This window comes from Gobio gobio (assembly GCF_949357685.1).
Source record: "Gobio gobio genome assembly, chromosome: 23".
NCBI classification, from domain to species: Eukaryota; Metazoa; Chordata; class Actinopteri; order Cypriniformes; family Gobionidae; genus Gobio; species Gobio gobio.
Genome location: NC_137119.1, coordinates 40,579,223 through 40,599,161, shown reverse-complemented (window position 1 = coordinate 40,599,161; position 19,939 = coordinate 40,579,223). Strand labels below are relative to the sequence as shown.

Here is a 19,939-nt window from a genome sequence, read left to right as displayed (position 1 = left end):
AGACCAAAACACAGCCACGCCCACAGTTTTGTCTTCTGGGAACACGTGTGAAGCAAACAGCAGAGTAGGGCAGAAGTGACCTCAGAAAGCCTCAACTCTTTCATTGAGATATATAGTAAAATGCAGTGTTGGGGTGAGTCACCAATGCATTACGGTTTTGCGTTACTCATTAATAAAGTATTGCTTTACTTAATTACTTTTTAGGGGAAGTAATGCATTATGTTAATTTTTTTCTCCAGGGGCCCGTTTCAGAAAGGAGGTTAAGAGAAAACTCTGAGTATGTTAACCCTGTCCCTGAAATAAGGGAAACTCTGGGTTTTCTGTTTCAGAATGGGAGGTATGTCAAACCCGAGAAAGCAGGGTAAGTCAAGCCCGTTTCTGAAAGAGAGGTAACTTATACTCAGAGTCAGTTACCACGGTAACTTACTCTGTGAACCTAACCTATACCATGAAGCCGGTTTAGCTGGCTAGCCAGATATGTTTAAAGGGTTAGTTCACCCAAAAATGAAAATTCTGTCATTAATGACTTACCCTCATGTCGTTCGACACCCGTCAGACCTCCGTTCAGCTTCAGAACACAAATGAAGATATTTTAGTGTAAATCTGATGCCTCTGAAAGGCCTCCATTGGCACAATGGCACTTTACACTCTCAAGACCCTTAAAAGGCACTAAAGACGTCGCTGGCTTTTAACAATGCTTATTTATTATAATAATAATTTTGAATGACTTCGATATCATTTAGGTAATTATTATACCCTTAATCAATTGCACATGTATAATTTTAGTTAATCAATCATTAATAGACACATAGTTAAAATTAATATAAATAGCCTATATAAAGGTCATAAAAAGAAGCTTTAAAATCAATAAATAAAGCTATACAAATGACTACATGTGAGTTTAAATGTTCAATTCTCTATATTTATCAACTAAACTAACTTCACAACTTTTACTTGCACTGACTTAGTAAGATTTTTTTTTAAGTTGTCCACTTTCATAGATAGCTCTTTTCTTCTTCTTGTGTAAATTTGTTTAAATTTTTAATATTTTCAATCATGTAATATTCTGCAGAAGAGAGAAATCAATTTCGCTGCTTCTCTCGCGAGAAGTAGATGTTTCATTGATCCACAGCGTGTGATTGGCTGTTCACTACTGATGTCACAGCTAAACTCAGGATCAAAGCCTGAGTTGACAGAGAAAGCTGATGATCAGCATCATGGGACCAACAAAGCCTGAATAGATCGGTTTGGTTTTGTCAACTCGAAACTAATCCTGTAATCCTGAGTTTGTTAAACTACCATCATGGTACAGGCCCCAGGTCAGGAGCAGGTTTTCTTTGGTAAACCCAGAGTTTCTTTCAGTCTTCTCCCCTTTTTAAAGCACCAGCGGTGTTTAAATATTTTATTCATTCACTCAAACGGCACAAATGCTTTTCTTACTGAGTTTTTGTTGTTGTACTTCAAGTACAAATATCAACAAATTATAAATTCTAAAGTAAGTGAAGTTTACTTAAAACACTTTAAATTATCTGCCACTTGACAAAAATACAAAAAGAAAAGCATTCTGTGCAGTGCAGGAACATTCATTCATTGCTCATATTTCATCATGAGGACACTGTCAACAATAGCATGTTCTTTTATACAGGATCCTGACGTTCACTTGATTAACCTCTAGAAGTATCCCTCATAATTAGAGTTTCCTTTAGGATTTCCAGTGGTTAGACTCATTGATGACACTCATATTCCCATCTGAAAACTGATTATTGTATGGGATGGAAGAATGCCAGATGGTATTATGAGATATATAACCACCACCACAGCTGTTAAATACATTTATTTACAAAGTTGTTTTGGTCAACTTTATTTCCTACAAATACCCCATTCTTTTTCCTGTTGGATGTTAATATTCTTCCTCCATCTCCTCTTCTTCTGTCAGTGTTGAGAGAGAACATTTCATCTGTGAAAAGAGCACAGACCCTTTTCACATTTCCGGGTTTCTCAGAGTGGAAGTCGTCATAGTTATAGCGGTGAATGAAAGAATACATAAAATAGATATATTTTTTGTGTTCCCATTTGCTCAAATAGCAAAAGAAAAACTCCACAATAATGATTTCACAACTTTCAAAAAGAGTGAAAAAATAGAGATTGATCATGGTAGTGAAAAGAGAGAAAGATATTGTTTTTTACCATCACTCCCATAGACGCTGTATTAGAAACACTCTCACAGCAGCGGTAACCTTTTTAAAAATGTGATGCAAAAGTAATATAATACAAAGTATTAGTGTTATAAATTTACATACATATATAAAAATAAAAAAAAATAAAATACAAAAAACTTTGCAGGATTTACTGATGTGTGATGACCGTTAAAACACGTCATCACAGTCTGTGAAAAGAGCATTATGTTGGAAAAGCTGCTGCACATTGGACACTGAATGATATTTATTTAATATGCCAAATGTTTGTAAAGTTATTAAACCTACACCCATGAACCTTTTATGCTTAAAGCTTTACCTGATTGAAATATTTTTTTATTTTTCATTTTTAGCTGCTGCCACATTCTTTTTTTGCCTTTTGGAAACCATGAAAATTAAACTTAAACTAATTAAGAATTAAACTTATGTATTGGCCCGGAAGTATGCAAACGTCTTTTTGTTGGGTGCTGTTGCCATGGTGAATCAGATTATGGCTTTTCATAGTTGGGGTGTATGTGCTTAACTCAGAGTCAGTCAGAGTTGATTGAACTACCTCAATTCAGCTGTTCTGAAACCCAAAACTCAGAGTTCAGGGTTGAACCTCCTTATTGAAACGGGCCCCTGGACTTGGCTGGCTTGTTTGTTTTTAATAACAAACATTTTTATATTTTGGGCAAACCCACGCCTGTACAATAGAGGGCGCCGCTCAAACAAACCTTTCAGCTCTAGCAGAAAAAAATGTCAACACTCTAATGATTTATGATTTACTCACCCTCAAGTCATCCTAGGCGTGTATGGCATTCTTCTTTCAGATGAACACAATCAGAGTTATATTAACAAATGTCCTGGCTCTTCAAAGCTTTATAATGGCAGTGAGTGGCTGTTTCTGTTTTGAAGTCCATAAAAGTGCATCTGTCCATCACAAAAATGCAGTCATACGACAGTCAGCGGAAGTTAGAGATAACAGTTTGTAAAGTTTTAAATATGGATATTTAAATATGGCATCCGAAGGCCTTTATTAACCCCTTGGAGACGTGTGGAGCAGTTATATGATGGATAGATGCACTTTTATGGACTTCATAAATGAGACAACAATTCACTGCCATTATAAAGCTTGGAAGAGCCAGGACTTTTTTATCACGCAGATTTCATTTCAAGGGTTCGTTTTTTAATTAAGTTTGGCTTTAGTTCATTATTTGTAGGGCTGTCAAAAGATTAATCGCGATTAATCGCATCCAAAATAAAAGTTTGTGTTTACATAATATATGTGTGTGTACTCTGTTAATTATTATTTATATATAAATACACACACAAGCATGTATATATTTAAGAAAAAAATATTATTTTTATATATAAAACATTTATATTTATATATATATTATAGATTATATAAATGTATATACATGCAAATATTTCTTAAATATATACATGAATGTGTGTGTATTTATATATACATAATAATTAACAGAGTACACACACATATATTATGTAAACACAAACTTTTATTTTGGATTAACCTTTTGACAGCCCTAGTTATTTGATGCTATAAAAGGGGATGTGACGTCATGTTTGACAGCTGTGATTGACAGCTTCTCTGTGTGAAGGCACTGAGGACTTATTGGGGGATTTTCGTGAGGATATTGGAGCTTTAGCTTTAATTTCTACATTTCCACGACTGTTAATTTCACACTGACATAATGAATTGTTCTGTATCTGCGGGAGTGTGGGCGGGGTTTTGATATCACGGCTCTACTTCCTTCTCTCTACTGCGCAGACTCAGGTCCCAAATATGTGCAAGATGTCCTCCAGCAGCTTCACTTTTCTTCAGTGGAAGAGAATGAAGTTGTGTCGTCCATATTTTTTTACGGTCTATGGTTAGACTAGCCTAGAAATCTAGACGCACCCTAGCGGCAGCAAATCTAATTTGCCGCGAGTGTAGTCTAGCAACTCTCCGTTGGCTTGCGAGCTGGAAAAACCAAACTCTGGTCAGGCCAATCACAGCGTGTGTAGAGTCGGTGGGCTTTTCTTTGAGAAACGAACAAAGAACGGCACTGAAGTCATTCTTAAGAAAAGAAGATGTGTTCAGGGTTTTGCCGACAGGATACAGCGAAAGTTTAATCCATCAACTAGCTCCATTTCACGCTGCTCTCTGGTTGGTTGAAGCGCTATCCAATTGCGTGCAGAGGGAATTTGAAAGACAAGCGTTTGTCCCGCCCCTTGGATTGAGCCCTGCCAATGGTGAGTTCCCAGACCCAACATCTTGATGTGGGTCTGGCTTGTCAGGCTAGGGTTAGACCACAAAAGCAAGCTCATGCGAAAAGTCTCGCTGCGTTCCCAAGTTTAAAGTTTAGTTCACTCTGAGCTGCGAATTCGCATCACGTGAAGATGACCAATAGATCTGTATGTCACGGTGTGACCGCTTGACTGAATTAAAATAATATTTTTGCAGTAAAGTTGAGTAGACTATATATTTTTTTACACTTTAAGTGTTTTACTATTTGTTATATGTTTTTTAAAAAAAAACGCTTCATATCGTGACGTCATATCACGACCTTTGCCGCGTCCGACGACATTTCGCTTGCTCAAAGTTCTAGTGTGACTGTGGCTTTACTTCAGCAATGAAAAAACTAAAATTAAACGTATTATAAGTCATTTTTGCTTATTCATATGATTGAATTGGATCATCGAAGGTCATCATGTTTACACAGCACACATAACTTGTGTTCCTTATTTGAAAAAGTAACAGATATTTGGCTGTAAATTTAAAAATAATGCGTTACATTACTAGTTACATGACAAAAAAGTAATCCGATTATGTAACTTGCGTTACTTGTAATGCCCCCAACACTGGTAGAATAAGACTAAATGAGCCAATAATAATGAATATAAGTTTAGAAATAAAGACAGGCCAGTAAGATCACTCACCGAAGACATTTTTTCCATCTCAGATTACCATTATCTCTCCTGTGATATCGGTGAGAGGAATGTCTGGGCGGTTAACAGAAACACTATCAAAATACATCTAGTTTTGACATATACTCGACAGAAGACAACCGTCCAGGAGTCAGCAGTCTATGAGGTGAGTTAATTTTATACATTTTCCTGTATTATATTTATTTAAAGGTTATTACAAATGGAGGAAATTATGTTTTGTTTGTGACATTCTTCAATAGAAACACTCATGTGTGTGTCTCTTTTGCCTATTGGGAACTGTTCATTTAAATATGAAAATTCTGCCATCATTTCCTTTCCAAATCTTTATGACTTCCTTCCTAGGAATTTCAAAAAGGAGATGCTGTGAAAAATGTTCATGCTGCATATATATTCACTAGTCTTTATGTATTTAGTTTGAATATGAACATCCGCAATTGGTGGAGGGCGACATTTTTTAGCAAATACAATATTCAACTTGGGCTTTTAATCACATAAAGCTGTCATTGGACATTGATTCTCAAGGTGCTTTCTGTTAAAAGAGCAGCTTGAACTGTTGATGAACATCCTAATCTTAAATCTCATTCTGTGTCCCGTGAAAGTCACATGGGTTTGGAATAACATGAGGGTGAGTAAATGATGACAGCATATTAATTTTTGCCTGAACTGTTCCTTAAATGAGTCAGAGTTTCTGTCTGTTTATTTTTTTATCTGTCTCAATACTTAAAGAGATGCTTATTTAGCTCATTGTATTTCATTAATTCCTCATTATGAAGCTCTCTGTGCATCAATGTAAAAGTGAAGGTCGGCACTTACAGTGTGTGTAAACGCCTGCAGGCCGTCAGACAGGTCGGACAGGAGGAGAAGGACAGGGAAGGTGTAATAATGACACATTCTGAAGCTGTTACGCATTGAAATGTCATCAGTCACACACACACTTGAACGCCGTGTCACAAATGCACATGTTTGATCTGTTTGAGTTTCCACAGGTGTGTGACAGGCAGTGGTCTTGATGGGGGTGATATCGCAATACTTGCTTACAGTAAGTATCATCAAGGGTTGAGTAATGTTTGCCCGTGCATTATTACACTCTAACAAACACTGGGTTAAATGAACCCAACACATGTTACTTCATACGTGAATTCATGTCTATAGATTAAATTAAATCCTCTAAAAAGTTTTTAAATAATAGACACAACCACTGGCTTGCATGATAATTCCTTTATTTGATCATATTTTACAGCATACATTTTAAATATATATTGCCAACATTAAAGCTGATTTAACAAATATTAGCAGTAAAAATGAAACATTTAGAAGTAATTCATGTGTCATGTAGTAGTTGCTCTAATCCAGATCGATGAAATGAGATGAACAGATGGCAAACATCCACTTCAGAGAGTGGCTAAAGACATGCAACAAAAAAAAAACAATACAAATATGCACTACCTAATAGGAACGAACATGTCGATGCAAGACTTTTTCCACGGTTGTTGAAATCTCTTGAAGGTGAGTTGTAGTTTGGGAGGTTGTTTTTACATGCATCTGGAGTTGATTCTCTCAATTGGGCGTATGGACAATCAGTGCTTTATGTTTTTGTAGGGGAAACAGGGTGTGTATAGTTGGTATTTAAAGTCATCATGAAATCAGAATCGACTCTTTATAAATGCAAAAATTCAATCACATCCACTTTCACTTCATTTTCTTCCTCATTGAATATCCAGTTTCAGTCAGAAATGCATCATATTACAGAAGTAAAATGTCTGCTGTTTCAGGTTGACTTTAAAACACTGTTTGGATTTTTTTTGCATAAATGCAAAACAAATCCAAACAGTGAATGTCCATAATGAAATGTTGAGAGTTCCAGAAATGTCAATTATCAGCTAAAGTTAATTCTATATAATCAAAGCAATTAAATAACTAGAAAAGGTGTAGAAAAGGCAGTTGAAGAGGTGATTCATGCGTGCTGCTGATAAGTGTGTGTGCGTTGCCATGTTTTATGTTTATCTTTTTTACAGCCTGATATCAGTGATTTTTGCTCTATTTTTAATCCAGCGGCTGGTGAGTTTCTCTCTGGGAGATGAGGGTGTGGATACTGTTGAAGAGGCTCTTTCACGGATTGAACTTCTTGTTGACTCTTATCGGATGTCCAGTGCCGAGGTGATGCTAGAGGTCCAGACCAACAGAGTCATCCTGAGAGACAGACACGACCAGGTAAGAACGCAACACTGAACAGAGCAACTGACCCAGGATCAGGGTAACACAAAAACTACTCAAACACTGGGTTGTTACGACTGACCCAGGATCTGAGTAACACAAAAACTACTCAAACACTGGGTTGTTACGACTGACCCAGGATCTGAGTAACACAAAAACTACCCAAAACTGGGTTGTTACGTCTGACCCAGGATCTGGGTAACACAAAAACTACTCAAACACTGGGTTCTTACGTCTGACCCAGGATCTGAGTAACACAAAAACTACTCAAACACTGGGTTGTTACGACTGACCCAGGATCTGGGTAACACAAAAACTACTCAAACACTGGGTTGTTACGACTGACCCAGGATCTGAGTAACACAAAAACTACTCAAACACTGGGTTCTTACGTCTGACCCAGGATCTGAGTAACACAAAAACTACTCAAACACTGGGTTGTTACGACTGACCCAGGATCTGGGTAACACAAAAACTACTCAAACACTGGGTTGTTACGTCTGACCCAGGATCTGGGTAACACAAAAACTACCCAAAAACTGGGTTGTTACGACTGACCCAGGATCTGGGTAACACAAAAACTACCCAAACACTGGGTTGTTACGTCTGACCCAGGATCTGGGTAACACAAAAACTACCCAAACACTGGGTTGTTACGTCTGACCCAGGATCTGAGTTACACAAAAACTACCCAAACACTGGGTTGTTACGTCTGACCCAGGATCTGAGTAACACAAAAACTACCCAAACACTGGGTTGTTACGTCTGACCCAGGATCTGAGTAACACAAAAACTACTCAAACACTGGGTTGTTACGTCTGACCCAGGATCTGGGTTACACAAAAACTACCCAAACACTGGGTTGTTACGTCTGACCCAGGATCTGAGTAACACAAAAACTACCCAAACACTGGGTTGTTACGTCTGACCCAGGATCTGAGTTACACAAAAACTACCCAAACACTGGGTTGTTACGTCTGACCCAGGATCTGAGTAACACAAAAACTACCCAAACACTGGGTTGTTACGTCTGACCCAGGATCTGGGTAACACAAAAACTACCCAAACACTGGGTTGTTACGTCTGACCCAGGATCTGAGTAACACAAAAACTACTCAAACACTGGGTTGTTACGACTGACCCAGGATCTGAGTAACACAAAAACTACCCAAACACTGGGTTGTTACGTCTGACCCAGGATCAGGGTAACACAAAAACTACCCAAACACTGGGTCGTTACGTCTGACCCAGGATCTGGGTTACACAAAAACTACCCAAACATTGGGTTGTTACGTCTGACCCAGGATCTGAGTTACACAAAAACTACCCAAACACTGGGTCGTTACGTCTGACCCAGGATCTGGGTAACACAAAAACTACCCAAACACTGGGTCGTTACGTCTGACCCAGGATCTGGGTTACACAAAAACTACCCAAACACTGGGTTGTTACATCTGACCCAGGATCAGGGTAACACAAAAACTACTCAAACACTGGGTCGTTACGTCTGACCCAGGATCTGGGTAACACAAAAACTACCCAAACACTGGGTCGTTACGTCTGACCCAGGATCTGGGTTACACAAAAACTACCCAAACACTGGGTTGTTACATCTGACCCAGGATCAGGGTAACACAAAAACTACTCAAACACTGGGTCGTTACGTCTGACCCAGGATCTGGGTAACACAAAAACTACCCAAACATTGGGTTGTTACGTCTGACCCAGAATCAGGGTAACACAAAAACGACTCAAACATTGGGTTGTTACGTCTGACCCAGGATCAGGGTAACACAAAAACTACTCAAACACTGGGTTGTTAAGACTGACCCAGGATCAGGGTAACACAAAAACTACTCAAACACTGGGTCGTTACGTCTGACCCAGGATCTGGGTTACACAAAAACTACCCAAACACTGGGTTGTTACATCTGACCCAGGATCAGGGTAACACAAAAACTACTCAAACACTGGGTCGTTACGTCTGACCCAGGATCTGGGTAACACAAAAACTACCCAAACATTGGGTTGTTACGTCTGACCCAGAATCAGGGTAACACAAAAACGACTCAAACATTGGGTTGTTACGTCTGACCCAGGATCAGGGTAACACAAAAACTACCCAAACACTGGGTTGTTACATCTGACCCAGGATCAGGGTAACACAAAAACTACTCAAACACTGGGTCGTTACGTCTGACCCAGGATCTGGGTAACACAAAAACTACCCAAACATTGGGTTGTTACGTCTGACCCAGAATCAGGGTAACACAAAAACTACCCAAACATTGGGTTGTTACGTCTGACCCAGAATCAGGGTAACACAAAAACGACTCAAACATTGGGTTGTTACGTCTGACCCAGGATCAGGGTAACACACAAACGACTCAAACACTGAAAAGTCTGATGAACTACCATTAAAACTGATGGCAAAAAGCAAGCAAAGAAAGAAACTAGCATGGTCCAAAAGTCTTTAGAGCTTTATTGTGCGTGCATTTATCATATGCAACAGATAATTGCCTGGTTTCCGATTTCAAGGCTTAGATTAATCCAGGATTAGGCCTCATTTCATCTAGGACTTTTAAGTAGCGTTTATAAACCTTACTGGTGTGCATCTGGTGTGCATATTTTAAGATATGACAGTGCAAGTTAGAACATCTCAAACATGCATTTGAGTCTGGAACTAGGCTTAAGGCTGTGAAACCGGGAGAATATGTATCAACTTGAATGCAATGTGATGCAAGCCGTCTCTGCCAAATGTGTAAATGTAAATGTCCTTGCAAATCCACCAGCTGATTAAAAGACTGAGATTTCAAAATGAAGCATTGAAGACGCACACACACAGACACTCGAGTGTCACTCAAGTGCCCAAAGATCAGTGTATATTTGTGGAGCGTTGCACATTAAACAGACTCTGATTTGATGCATGTAGATCCAGTTGCAACTAATGATGAATGTGTCGATTGTTCCATGACTGACCATTGATGAGGAACTGGAGGAGTTTGCCGTGCCGTCTCTCCTCCGCTGCGACTGCGTAAATCCCGCTCTTCTCCTGCTGGTTTGTCAGAGCTGCACCCAGAAGAGGCCGAGCGTGCATTTCTTCAGCTGTGCATCTGTCAAAGTGAGACGAGCTTCATTGCATCAATCAATCCTTGACTCAGGTGATGCCGTTGTGTTTCTCCAAGCAGAGCTCCGCCTCTCTGATGACATCACTGTCTACCTGTTTGCACATTTCAGGCAGAGCACATAAGAGATGACATCAAGCGAGCTGTGTCGCATTACACTATAAGAGCAAGCAGGTACGGATCTGAACCGTCGGGTGATGTTGTAATTTCACTACCCAGATAGAGAGAAAAGAACCTGTTATCGAGCAGGTAAACCGGTTTAACCAGTTTCTACATAACTTGCGAAGGCGTGACTGAGAGTACAGGGAGGGAGGCAGAGAGACAGAGTTTCCAAGGGAAATAAAGATTCATTCGACCTCGGCTGTTCTTTAGGACTAAACACTTACAGCCAGGACTGCAGTCAGGTACAGTGTGTTATCTTCATCTGCTCTGCGTGCGCTTATCAGCTTCAGAGAATGAGACTGTGTGTGTGTGTGTGTGTCAGTGGGAGACTAACCTCGAGCCATGTCAATGTCAAACTGAATGCCAAACATATTTTCTAGGATTATTTGTGAATGAGTGTGTGTGGGTTAACTTAGACTTTGTGCACAGAATTGTCTGTAAAAGTGAGGGATGTCCTTTATTTGAAAACATGCAGAAGGTTTTCTTTTAGCGTTTGGGTTTCTGTTTAATCAATGTAAGTCGGATAAAACAACAGAAGGCTAAGGCTCTACTTAATTTGACTAACTCATTTTCATAGCTTAGTAAATGAACTCAATACAAAATAGTCTTAATATAAAAAAAAGTCTTTATATGAAAAAAAGATAATGCCTTTTATTTAGAAGATCATTGTGTGTGTGTGTGTGTGTGTGTGTGTGTGTGTGTGTGTGTGTGTGTGTGTGTGTGTGTGTGTGTGTGTGTATGGGCGTTATTTTCAAAACTCAAAAGATGTTTGATGTGTTTGTCTGTGACTCATTATCATTGTGTGGCAGAAATTAAATCACATTTGGATTAAAGCACCGTGACGCACTTCAATAGCGACCGAAACACTGCACATTTTCCGCTAAACTACAACGTGCACTTTCATTCTGTATAGAGGGTGTGTTGTCATGTAAATGTGTTTGTTTTAGGTTCTCTCAGTCCAGTATGGATATTTCAAGCATCCCGAGCCCTCCGTACACCCAAGCCCCAAACCCACCCTCATCCAACCCGCCTCCACCCTACCCGGGCATCAGAGGTGTGTGTGTGAATCAATGCTATCTATACTTTCATTATAAACAGACACAGATTAACACACTCTTTCTTATTTCTAGCTAATGGAGTGGCAAACGGTCAACCTGATAAGTCATTCCTAAAGGCTCAGATGGATGTAGTGAGTATATATAAACAAATACACACACACACACACACACACACACACACACACACACACACACACACATTACCCCTAAACCTACCCATCACACACACACACTCACACACACATTACCCCTAAACCTACCCATCACACAACGCTTTCTGCATTTTTAAATTTTTAATAAAATATTGTTTAGTATGAACACACACACGCACACTTATTAGATTCTCCAGTAAAACAACAATATTTAAGTACTGAGTAATATTAATTAGCTACATGTACTTAATATAGGGTTTAGGTTTGGTTGAGGGTTAGTTGCATGTCATTTTGCATCATTTTCTGTTATTACTATGGTAAGTACCTGTAACATATGTAACAAGGACACTGTAAAGTAAAGTGTTACCGTGAAATGTTATTACAATTTATTAAAAAAAAAGTTTTCTATTTGAATATATTTTAAAATGGGTCATTGTAACGATGAAATCATTCTAATATGCTAATTTGAAACGTATGATTATTATCAATGTTAAAAACAATTGTGTTGCATTATATTTTGTTCAAAAGTGAAACATAATTTTGGGATTCTTTGATAAACAGAAAGATAAAAAGAACAGCATTTATTTGAAATATAAATCTTTTGTTACATAAATGTCATTATTGTCACTTTAATGCATCCTTGCTGAATTAAAGTATTTTTTTTTTTTTTAAATCTTACCCCAAACTGTTAAATTATATATACATATATATATATATATACACACACACATATTATTAATTGTATATTTGTTTATATTTATTCTTTTTACTATGCATAATAATAATTTATCATTTAATACATTTAAAAATATTATATATTTAGTGTTTAATTTCCCAGAAAATGTTACTTAGGTAAATCTAAAGTCCTTATAAATATAATTTTATATTATTATTATTATAGATTTCTTATATAAAAAGCGTATATATAAAAATACACACACACACAGGTTTGTTTTGCTATCTAAGTGAGGACATTCCATAGACATAATGGTTTTTATACTGTACAAACTGTACATTCTATCCCCCTACACTACCCTTAAACCTACCTACACACACACACACACACACACACACACACACACTCACACACACACAGGGGTTTTTTTTGTGAAATGTGGGGACATTCCATAGGCGTAATGGTTTTTGTACCGTACAAACCGTATTTTCTATCCCCTTACACTGCCCCTGCCCCTAAACCTACCCATCACACACACACACACACACACACACACACTGCCCCTGCCCCTAAACCTAGCCCTCACAGGAGACTGTGCAGTTCACTTTCTGTGAAAAAAACCTTGTTCTGTATGATTTATAAGCATTTTGAAAAGTGAGGACATGGGGAACGTCCTCATATTTCACCCTCTTTTTGTAATGCCTATGTCATTATACACATTTGTGTCCTGATATTTCACAAAAACATGCCCACACAGACACACACACACACACACACACACACACACACACACACACACACACTACCCCTACCCCTAAACCTACCCATCACACCCATCACCCATGCACATATGAAATGTCCTCATATTTCATGTTTACGCCGTAATACCAGTGTAATACCTGTGTCATTATACAAATTTGCCCTCATATATCACAAAAACACACACACACACACACACACACACACACACACACACACACACACACACACACACACACACACACACACACACACACACACACACACACACACACACACACACACACACACACACACACACACACACACACACACACACACACACACATTTATATTATTTACTTTACTGTATTAATCATGTTTAACTTAGAAGACATTTGCAGGTTGTTTTGGTTTTTGTATTTAACTATCAGGGACATTTTTCCGCCATTTTGTCCCCAAAGTATGACTGACTTAGCATGCAGTGTTCAGTGGAGCTGCCCGTTGACCTCAGACGCGCTAGTCGACCTTCAGTTTGACCATTAGCATGACCAACAGCGCCACACTGATATCACTGTTTACATTAGCAACAGCTTCACAGATCGAGAAGAACCAAATCAGACATGTCTGCATGTCTTTCTTATTACTGACCGCCGTCTCTCTCTACTTCTAGGATGTGCTTAATCATTGTTTTGACGATATCGAAGTGTTCATCGGAAAGCTGCAGCAGTCAGCAGAGGCTCAGATTATCCTCGACCAGAGGAGCAAAAAGAAGAAGAAAAGTCAGAAGAAAAGTGCAGATGGTATGAGAAAACCTAAACCTGAATGCTTATCATAATACTGTGAATGATCCCCCAAAACACAAGAGCATCCTCTTATCAGTAGATGCAGGTTTGTTATCATTGTGTTATGTCCGTCAGCAGAATTCACTCTTCATGTGTACTGAACACTGACATACTCTAGACCTGCATCGTCCTTAACAAATCCAAGAACATAATACACCTGGAAATGTTTCATTGTATTTTGATAACAGCACACATGATCAGTGTTTCTGAGAGTTTGTTGTGTGTTTCTGTTTTATAGAGGATCTTCTCACGGCTAAAGCCAAACCGCCTCCTGAGATAGAGTTTCTTGACGCGTTTCAGAAGTTCAAATACATCTTCAGCCTGTTGGTGAGTCTGAATTCATGTCAGGATTAAATAATACGTTCACATGTTTTGCTGTATAAACTCAATAATTTATTATATATTTTAATGATGATTTAATGGATAATTTATTAATTGTATATTTATTTAATATTTATTACTTTTATTATGCATAATAATAATAATAATAATGTATAATTTAATATAATATTAAATATTATATTTAGTATGTTTAATTTCCAAGAAAATGTTACTTATATCTCTAAACTTCTTTTTACTTTTAAATATGTATTATAAATAGGATTTATTATTATTATTGATTTCTTATATAAAAAGCATAAAATTATAAATATATAATATATATATATATATATAATTATTTTCAAGAGCTTAATTCTTAATAATGTACTAATATAATAATTTGCATTATTTATTTTTATTTTATATGAACTATTTTATATTTACTCTATTAAAATTGTTACCAACATCATGTTATATATATTGTTTATTGCTATTAATATTATAAATGATTATTATTGTTATTAATAATACTATTAATTTATATAATTTTCAAGAGCTTAATTCACTCATAATTTACATTATAATATGTATTATTTTTATTAAAATTGTTAATGTAACAACATTATATAATATGGTTATTAATATGTAATTAATATTAACATTATTAATAAACAATTATTATTGTTACTATTAATTTATTTAATTTTCAAGAGCTTAATTCTTAATTTACTAATGTAATAATTTACATTATTACTTATTATTTTGATTTTATTATTTTATTAAAATTGTTAATGTAATACTTACCAACATCATATTATATAGTTATTTATTGCTATTAATATTATAAATAATAATTATTGTTATTAATAATACTATTATATGGTTATTAATTTATTATTAATATTAAAAGTATTAATAAATAATTATTATTGTTAATAATAATATGATTCATTGATTTAATTTTCAAGAGCTTAATTCACTCATAATTTACATTATAATATTTATTATTTTATTATTAAAATTGTTAATGTAACAACATTATATTACATGGTTATTAATCTTGTTATTAATGTATTATTAATATTACATTTATAAATACATAATTACTTTTGTTAAAAATAATACTATTCATTTATTTCATTTTCAAGAGCTTAATTCTTAATTTACTAATGTAATAATTTACATTATTATTTGTTATTTTATTTTTACTATTTTATATTAACATTATTAAAATTGCTAATGTTATAATTAACATTATTGTATTATATATTTATTAATATTGCCATGAATATATTAAAATGATTACTAAACAATTATTTTAGTTAATAATACTATTAATTTATATCAAAATTTCTAGAGCTCCCTCGTATGAAGTTTCCATAAGCGCACTGTTTGTTTTACAGGCACGATTAAAATCTTCCATCTCCAATCCGACCTCCGAGGAGCTCGTGCATCACGTCTTCAAACCGCTCGACATGGTGAGGCAGGCTGAGTGTGTGTGTGTGTGTGTGTGTGTGTGTGTGTGTGTGCACTTATATATGTTTGCACATGTTTCTCTTGAGCAAACAGCAGAGCTTTTAAAGGCCTTTGTTGCGCTGTATTGTTTCAAGGGTTTGTACGCTATTGTGTGGAGAATGGACGCAGTAAAGAATAATTCACCTTCATTTGTGTGTGTTTGTAGATCGTGAGGGCAACAGGAGGTCCTGGTTTCGCTGCGTCCGTGTCCAGCCCGGCTATGACGCAAGGGGCCGTGGCTCTGCTAAAGAACAGCCTGACGGCACAGGAGAACGAGTTATGGATCTCTTTAGGGCCTAACTGGACACAACAAAAGTATGAATTTACATTTGTTTTGTAGAGATCTGTCCCTTTAATATGAGCAGATGCTGATGGCTGGTTGACTTCATGTAGGTCTGCTCAGCGGAGCCCTGTGGCGCCGTACACACTCGTGTTTCACGACGGCTGGAAGCCTCCGGGGTCAGATGTGGCCGGCTGGCTCGATCCTGTGGAGTCAGAACACAAACAGGACGCAGAGCTCTCAAAAGTAGAGGTAATGTAGGCATATGGTCTAATAATGTACAAAAGGTCTCTTCTGCTCACCAAGGCTGTATTCTATTGATCAGAAATACAGTAAAAAGGTGAAATATTATTACAATTTAAAATAACCGTTTTCTATGTGAATGTTTTAAAATATAATTTGTTCATGTGATCAAAAGCTGAATTTTCAGCATCATTACTCGAAGTCTTCAGTATCACATGATCCTTCAGAAATCATTCTAATATGATCAATTTAATGCATCCTTCCTGAATAAAATAATTTAATTATTTAAAAAAAACAACCAAATTGTTGAATGGTAATGTCTAGTGTCTTGTTTTTGTTTCGTGTTCATGTTTCCTGGTTTGTCATGTGATTCCATTGTGCCCTCATGTGATCATGTCATGTGCTTCCCTAGTCTCTTGTGTCAAGTTGTCATTGGTTGATTTAGTCTCTGTCATGAAGGGAATCCACTGTAGGCAAGCTTGATGAGAACTCAAGTGCAGTTTATTTACAGTTGAACAGAACATACCAGGATTTGACCTGAACAGACTTGACCCGAACAGACTTGACCCAAACAGACTTGACCTTAACAGACTTGACCCTGAACAGACTTGACCTGAACAGGAACACGGACAGACTTGACCTGAACAGGAACACGGACAGACTTGACCTGAACAGACCTGACCAGAACAGGAACATGAACAGACCTGACCAGAACAGACTTGACCCTGAACAGACTTGACCTGAACAGACTTGACCTGAACAGACCTGACCAGAACAGACTTGACCCTGAACAGACTTGACCTGAACAGGAACATGAACAGACCTGACCAGAACAGACTTGACCCTGAACAGACTTGACCTGAACAGGAACATGAACAGACCTGACCAGAACAGACTTGACCCAGAACAGACTTGACCTGAACAGGAACACAGACAGACTTGACCAGAACAGACTTGACCCTGAACAGACTTGACCTGAACAGGAACACGGACAGACTTGACCAGAACAGATTTGACCTGAACAGACTTGACCAGAACAGATTTGACCTCAACAGACTTGACCAGAACAGATTTGACCTGAATAGACCTGACCAGAACAGACTTGACCCTGAACAGACTTGACCTGAACAGATTTGACCTGAACAGACTTGACCAGAACAGACTTGACCCTGAACAGACTTGACCTGAACAGATTTGACCTGAACAGACTTGACCAGAACAGGAACATGAACAGACTTGACCAGAACAGACTTGACCTGAACAGACTTGACTTGACCAGAACAGGAACATGAACAGACTTGATCAGAACAGGAACATGAACAGACTTGACCAGAACAGACTTGACCAGAACAGGAACATGAACAGACTTGACCAGAACAGATTTGACCTGAACAGACTTGACCAGAACAGGAACATGAACAGACTTGACCAGAACAGATTTGACCTGAACAGACTTGACCAGAACAGGAATATGAACAGACTTGACCAGAACAGGAACATGAACAGACTTGACCAGAACAGACTTGACCAGAACAGGAACATGAACAGACTTGACCAGAACAGACTTGACCAGAACAGATTTGACCTGAACAGACTTGACCAGAACAGGAACATGAACAGACTTGACCAGAACAGACTTGACCAGAACAGACTTGACCTGAACAGACTTGACCAGAACAGACTTGACCAGAACAGGAACATGAACAGACTTGACCTGAACTGACTTGACCAGAACAGGAACATGAACAGACTTGACCAGAACAGACCTGACTTGATCTGAACAGACTTGACCAGAACAGGAACATGAACAGACTTGACCAGAACAGACTTGACCTGAACAGGAACATGAACAGACTTGACCTGAACAGACTTGATCTGAACAGACTTGACCAGAACAGGAACATGAACAGACTTGACCAGAACAGACTTGACCAGAACAGGAACATGAACAGACTTGACCTGAACAGATTTGACCTGAACAGACTTGACCAGAACAGGAACATGAACAGACTTGACCAGAACAGACTTGACCTGAACTGACTTGATCTGAACAGACTTGACCAGAACAGACTTGACCAGAACAGGAATATGAACAGACTTGACCAGAACAGGAAAATGAAGAGACTTGACCTGAACAGACTTGACCAGAACAAACTTGACCAGAACAGGAACATGAACAGATTTGACCTGAACAGACTTGACATGAACAGACTTGACCAGAACAGGAACATGAACAGACTTGACCAGAACAGACTTGACCAGAACAGACTTGACCTGAACTGACTTGACCAGAACAGGAACATCAACAGTCTTGACCAGAACAGACTTGACCTGAACAGACTTGACCAGAACAGACTTGACCAGAACAGACTTGACCAGAACAGGAAAATGAACAGACTTGACCAGAACAGGAAAATGAAGAGACTTGACCTGAACAGACTTGACCAGAACAGGAACATGAACAGACTTGACCAGAACAGACTTGACCTGAACTGACTTGACCAGAACAGGAACATGAACAGACTTGACCAGAACAGACTTGACCAGAACAGACTTGACCTGAACAGACTTGACCAGAACAGGAATATGAACAGACTTGACCAGAACAGGAAAATGAAGAGACTTGACCTGAACAGACTTGACCAGAACAGGAACATGAACAGACTTGACCAGAACAGACTTGACCTGAACTGACTTGACCAGAACAGGAACATGAACAGACTTGACCTGAACTGACTTGATCTGAACAGACTTGACCAGAACAGACTTGACCAGAACAGGAAAATGAAGAGACTTGACCAGAACAGACTTGACCAGAACAGGAAAATGAAGAGACTTGACCTGAACAGACTTGACCAGAACAGGAACATGAACAGACTTGACCAGAACAGACTTGACCTGAACTGACTTGACCAGAACAGGAACATGAACAGACTTGACCTGAACTGACTTGATCTGAACAGACTTGACCAGAATAGACTTGACCAGAACAGGAAAATGAAGAGACTTGACCTGAACAGACTTGACCAGAACAAACTTGACCAGAACAGGAACATGAACAGATTTGACCTGAACAGACTTGACCTGAACAGACTTGACCAGAACAGGAACATGAACAGACTTGACCAGAACAGACTTGACCTGAACTGACTTGACCTGAACAGACTTGACCAGAACAGACTTGACCAGAACAGACTTGACCAGAACAGGAACATGAACAGACTTGACCAGAACAGACTTGACCAGAACAGGAACATGAACAGACTTGACCTGAACAGACTTGACCAGAACAGACTTGACCTGAACAGGAACATGAACAGACTTGACCAGAACAGGAACAGACTTGACCTGAACAGGAACATGAACAGACTTGACCAGAACAGACTTGACCTGAACAGGAACATGAACAGACTTGACCAGAACAGGAACAGACTTGACCTGAACAGGAACATGAACAGACTTGACCAGAACAGACTTGACC

The 19,939-nt window shown here is 38.1% G+C and overlaps 1 protein-coding gene across 5 annotated transcripts in view; it reads left to right on the top strand.

Moving 5' to 3' along the window:
- The first annotated feature begins 5,225 nt into the window (after positions 1 to 5,225).
- eps8l1b (EPS8 signaling adaptor L1b) overlaps positions 5,226 to 19,939 on the top strand; it is a 23,212-nt gene continuing 8,498 nt past the window's right edge. For 2 of the 5 annotated variants that reach the window (XM_079806346.1, XM_079806347.1), the window contains exons 1-12: positions 5,233 to 5,274; positions 6,116 to 6,168; positions 7,182 to 7,340; positions 10,333 to 10,464; positions 10,581 to 10,642; positions 11,578 to 11,684; positions 11,761 to 11,819; positions 13,928 to 14,057; positions 14,338 to 14,426; positions 15,824 to 15,898; positions 16,102 to 16,250; positions 16,329 to 16,467. In XM_079806346.1, coding sequence (XP_079662472.1) covers positions 6,139 to 6,168; positions 7,182 to 7,340; positions 10,333 to 10,464; positions 10,581 to 10,642; positions 11,578 to 11,684; positions 11,761 to 11,819; positions 13,928 to 14,057; positions 14,338 to 14,426; positions 15,824 to 15,898; positions 16,102 to 16,250; positions 16,329 to 16,467 — 1,131 coding nt within the window. In that variant the 5' untranslated portion in view covers positions 5,233 to 5,274; positions 6,116 to 6,138. Of the gene's footprint in view, positions 5,275 to 6,106; positions 6,169 to 6,465; positions 6,636 to 7,181; positions 7,341 to 10,332; positions 10,465 to 10,580; positions 10,643 to 11,577; positions 11,685 to 11,760; positions 11,820 to 13,927; positions 14,058 to 14,337; positions 14,427 to 15,823; positions 15,899 to 16,101; positions 16,251 to 16,328; positions 16,468 to 19,939 lie in introns of those variants that run through there. The other 3 variants (XM_079806348.1, XM_079806350.1, XM_079806349.1) reach the window with 3 other exon arrangements.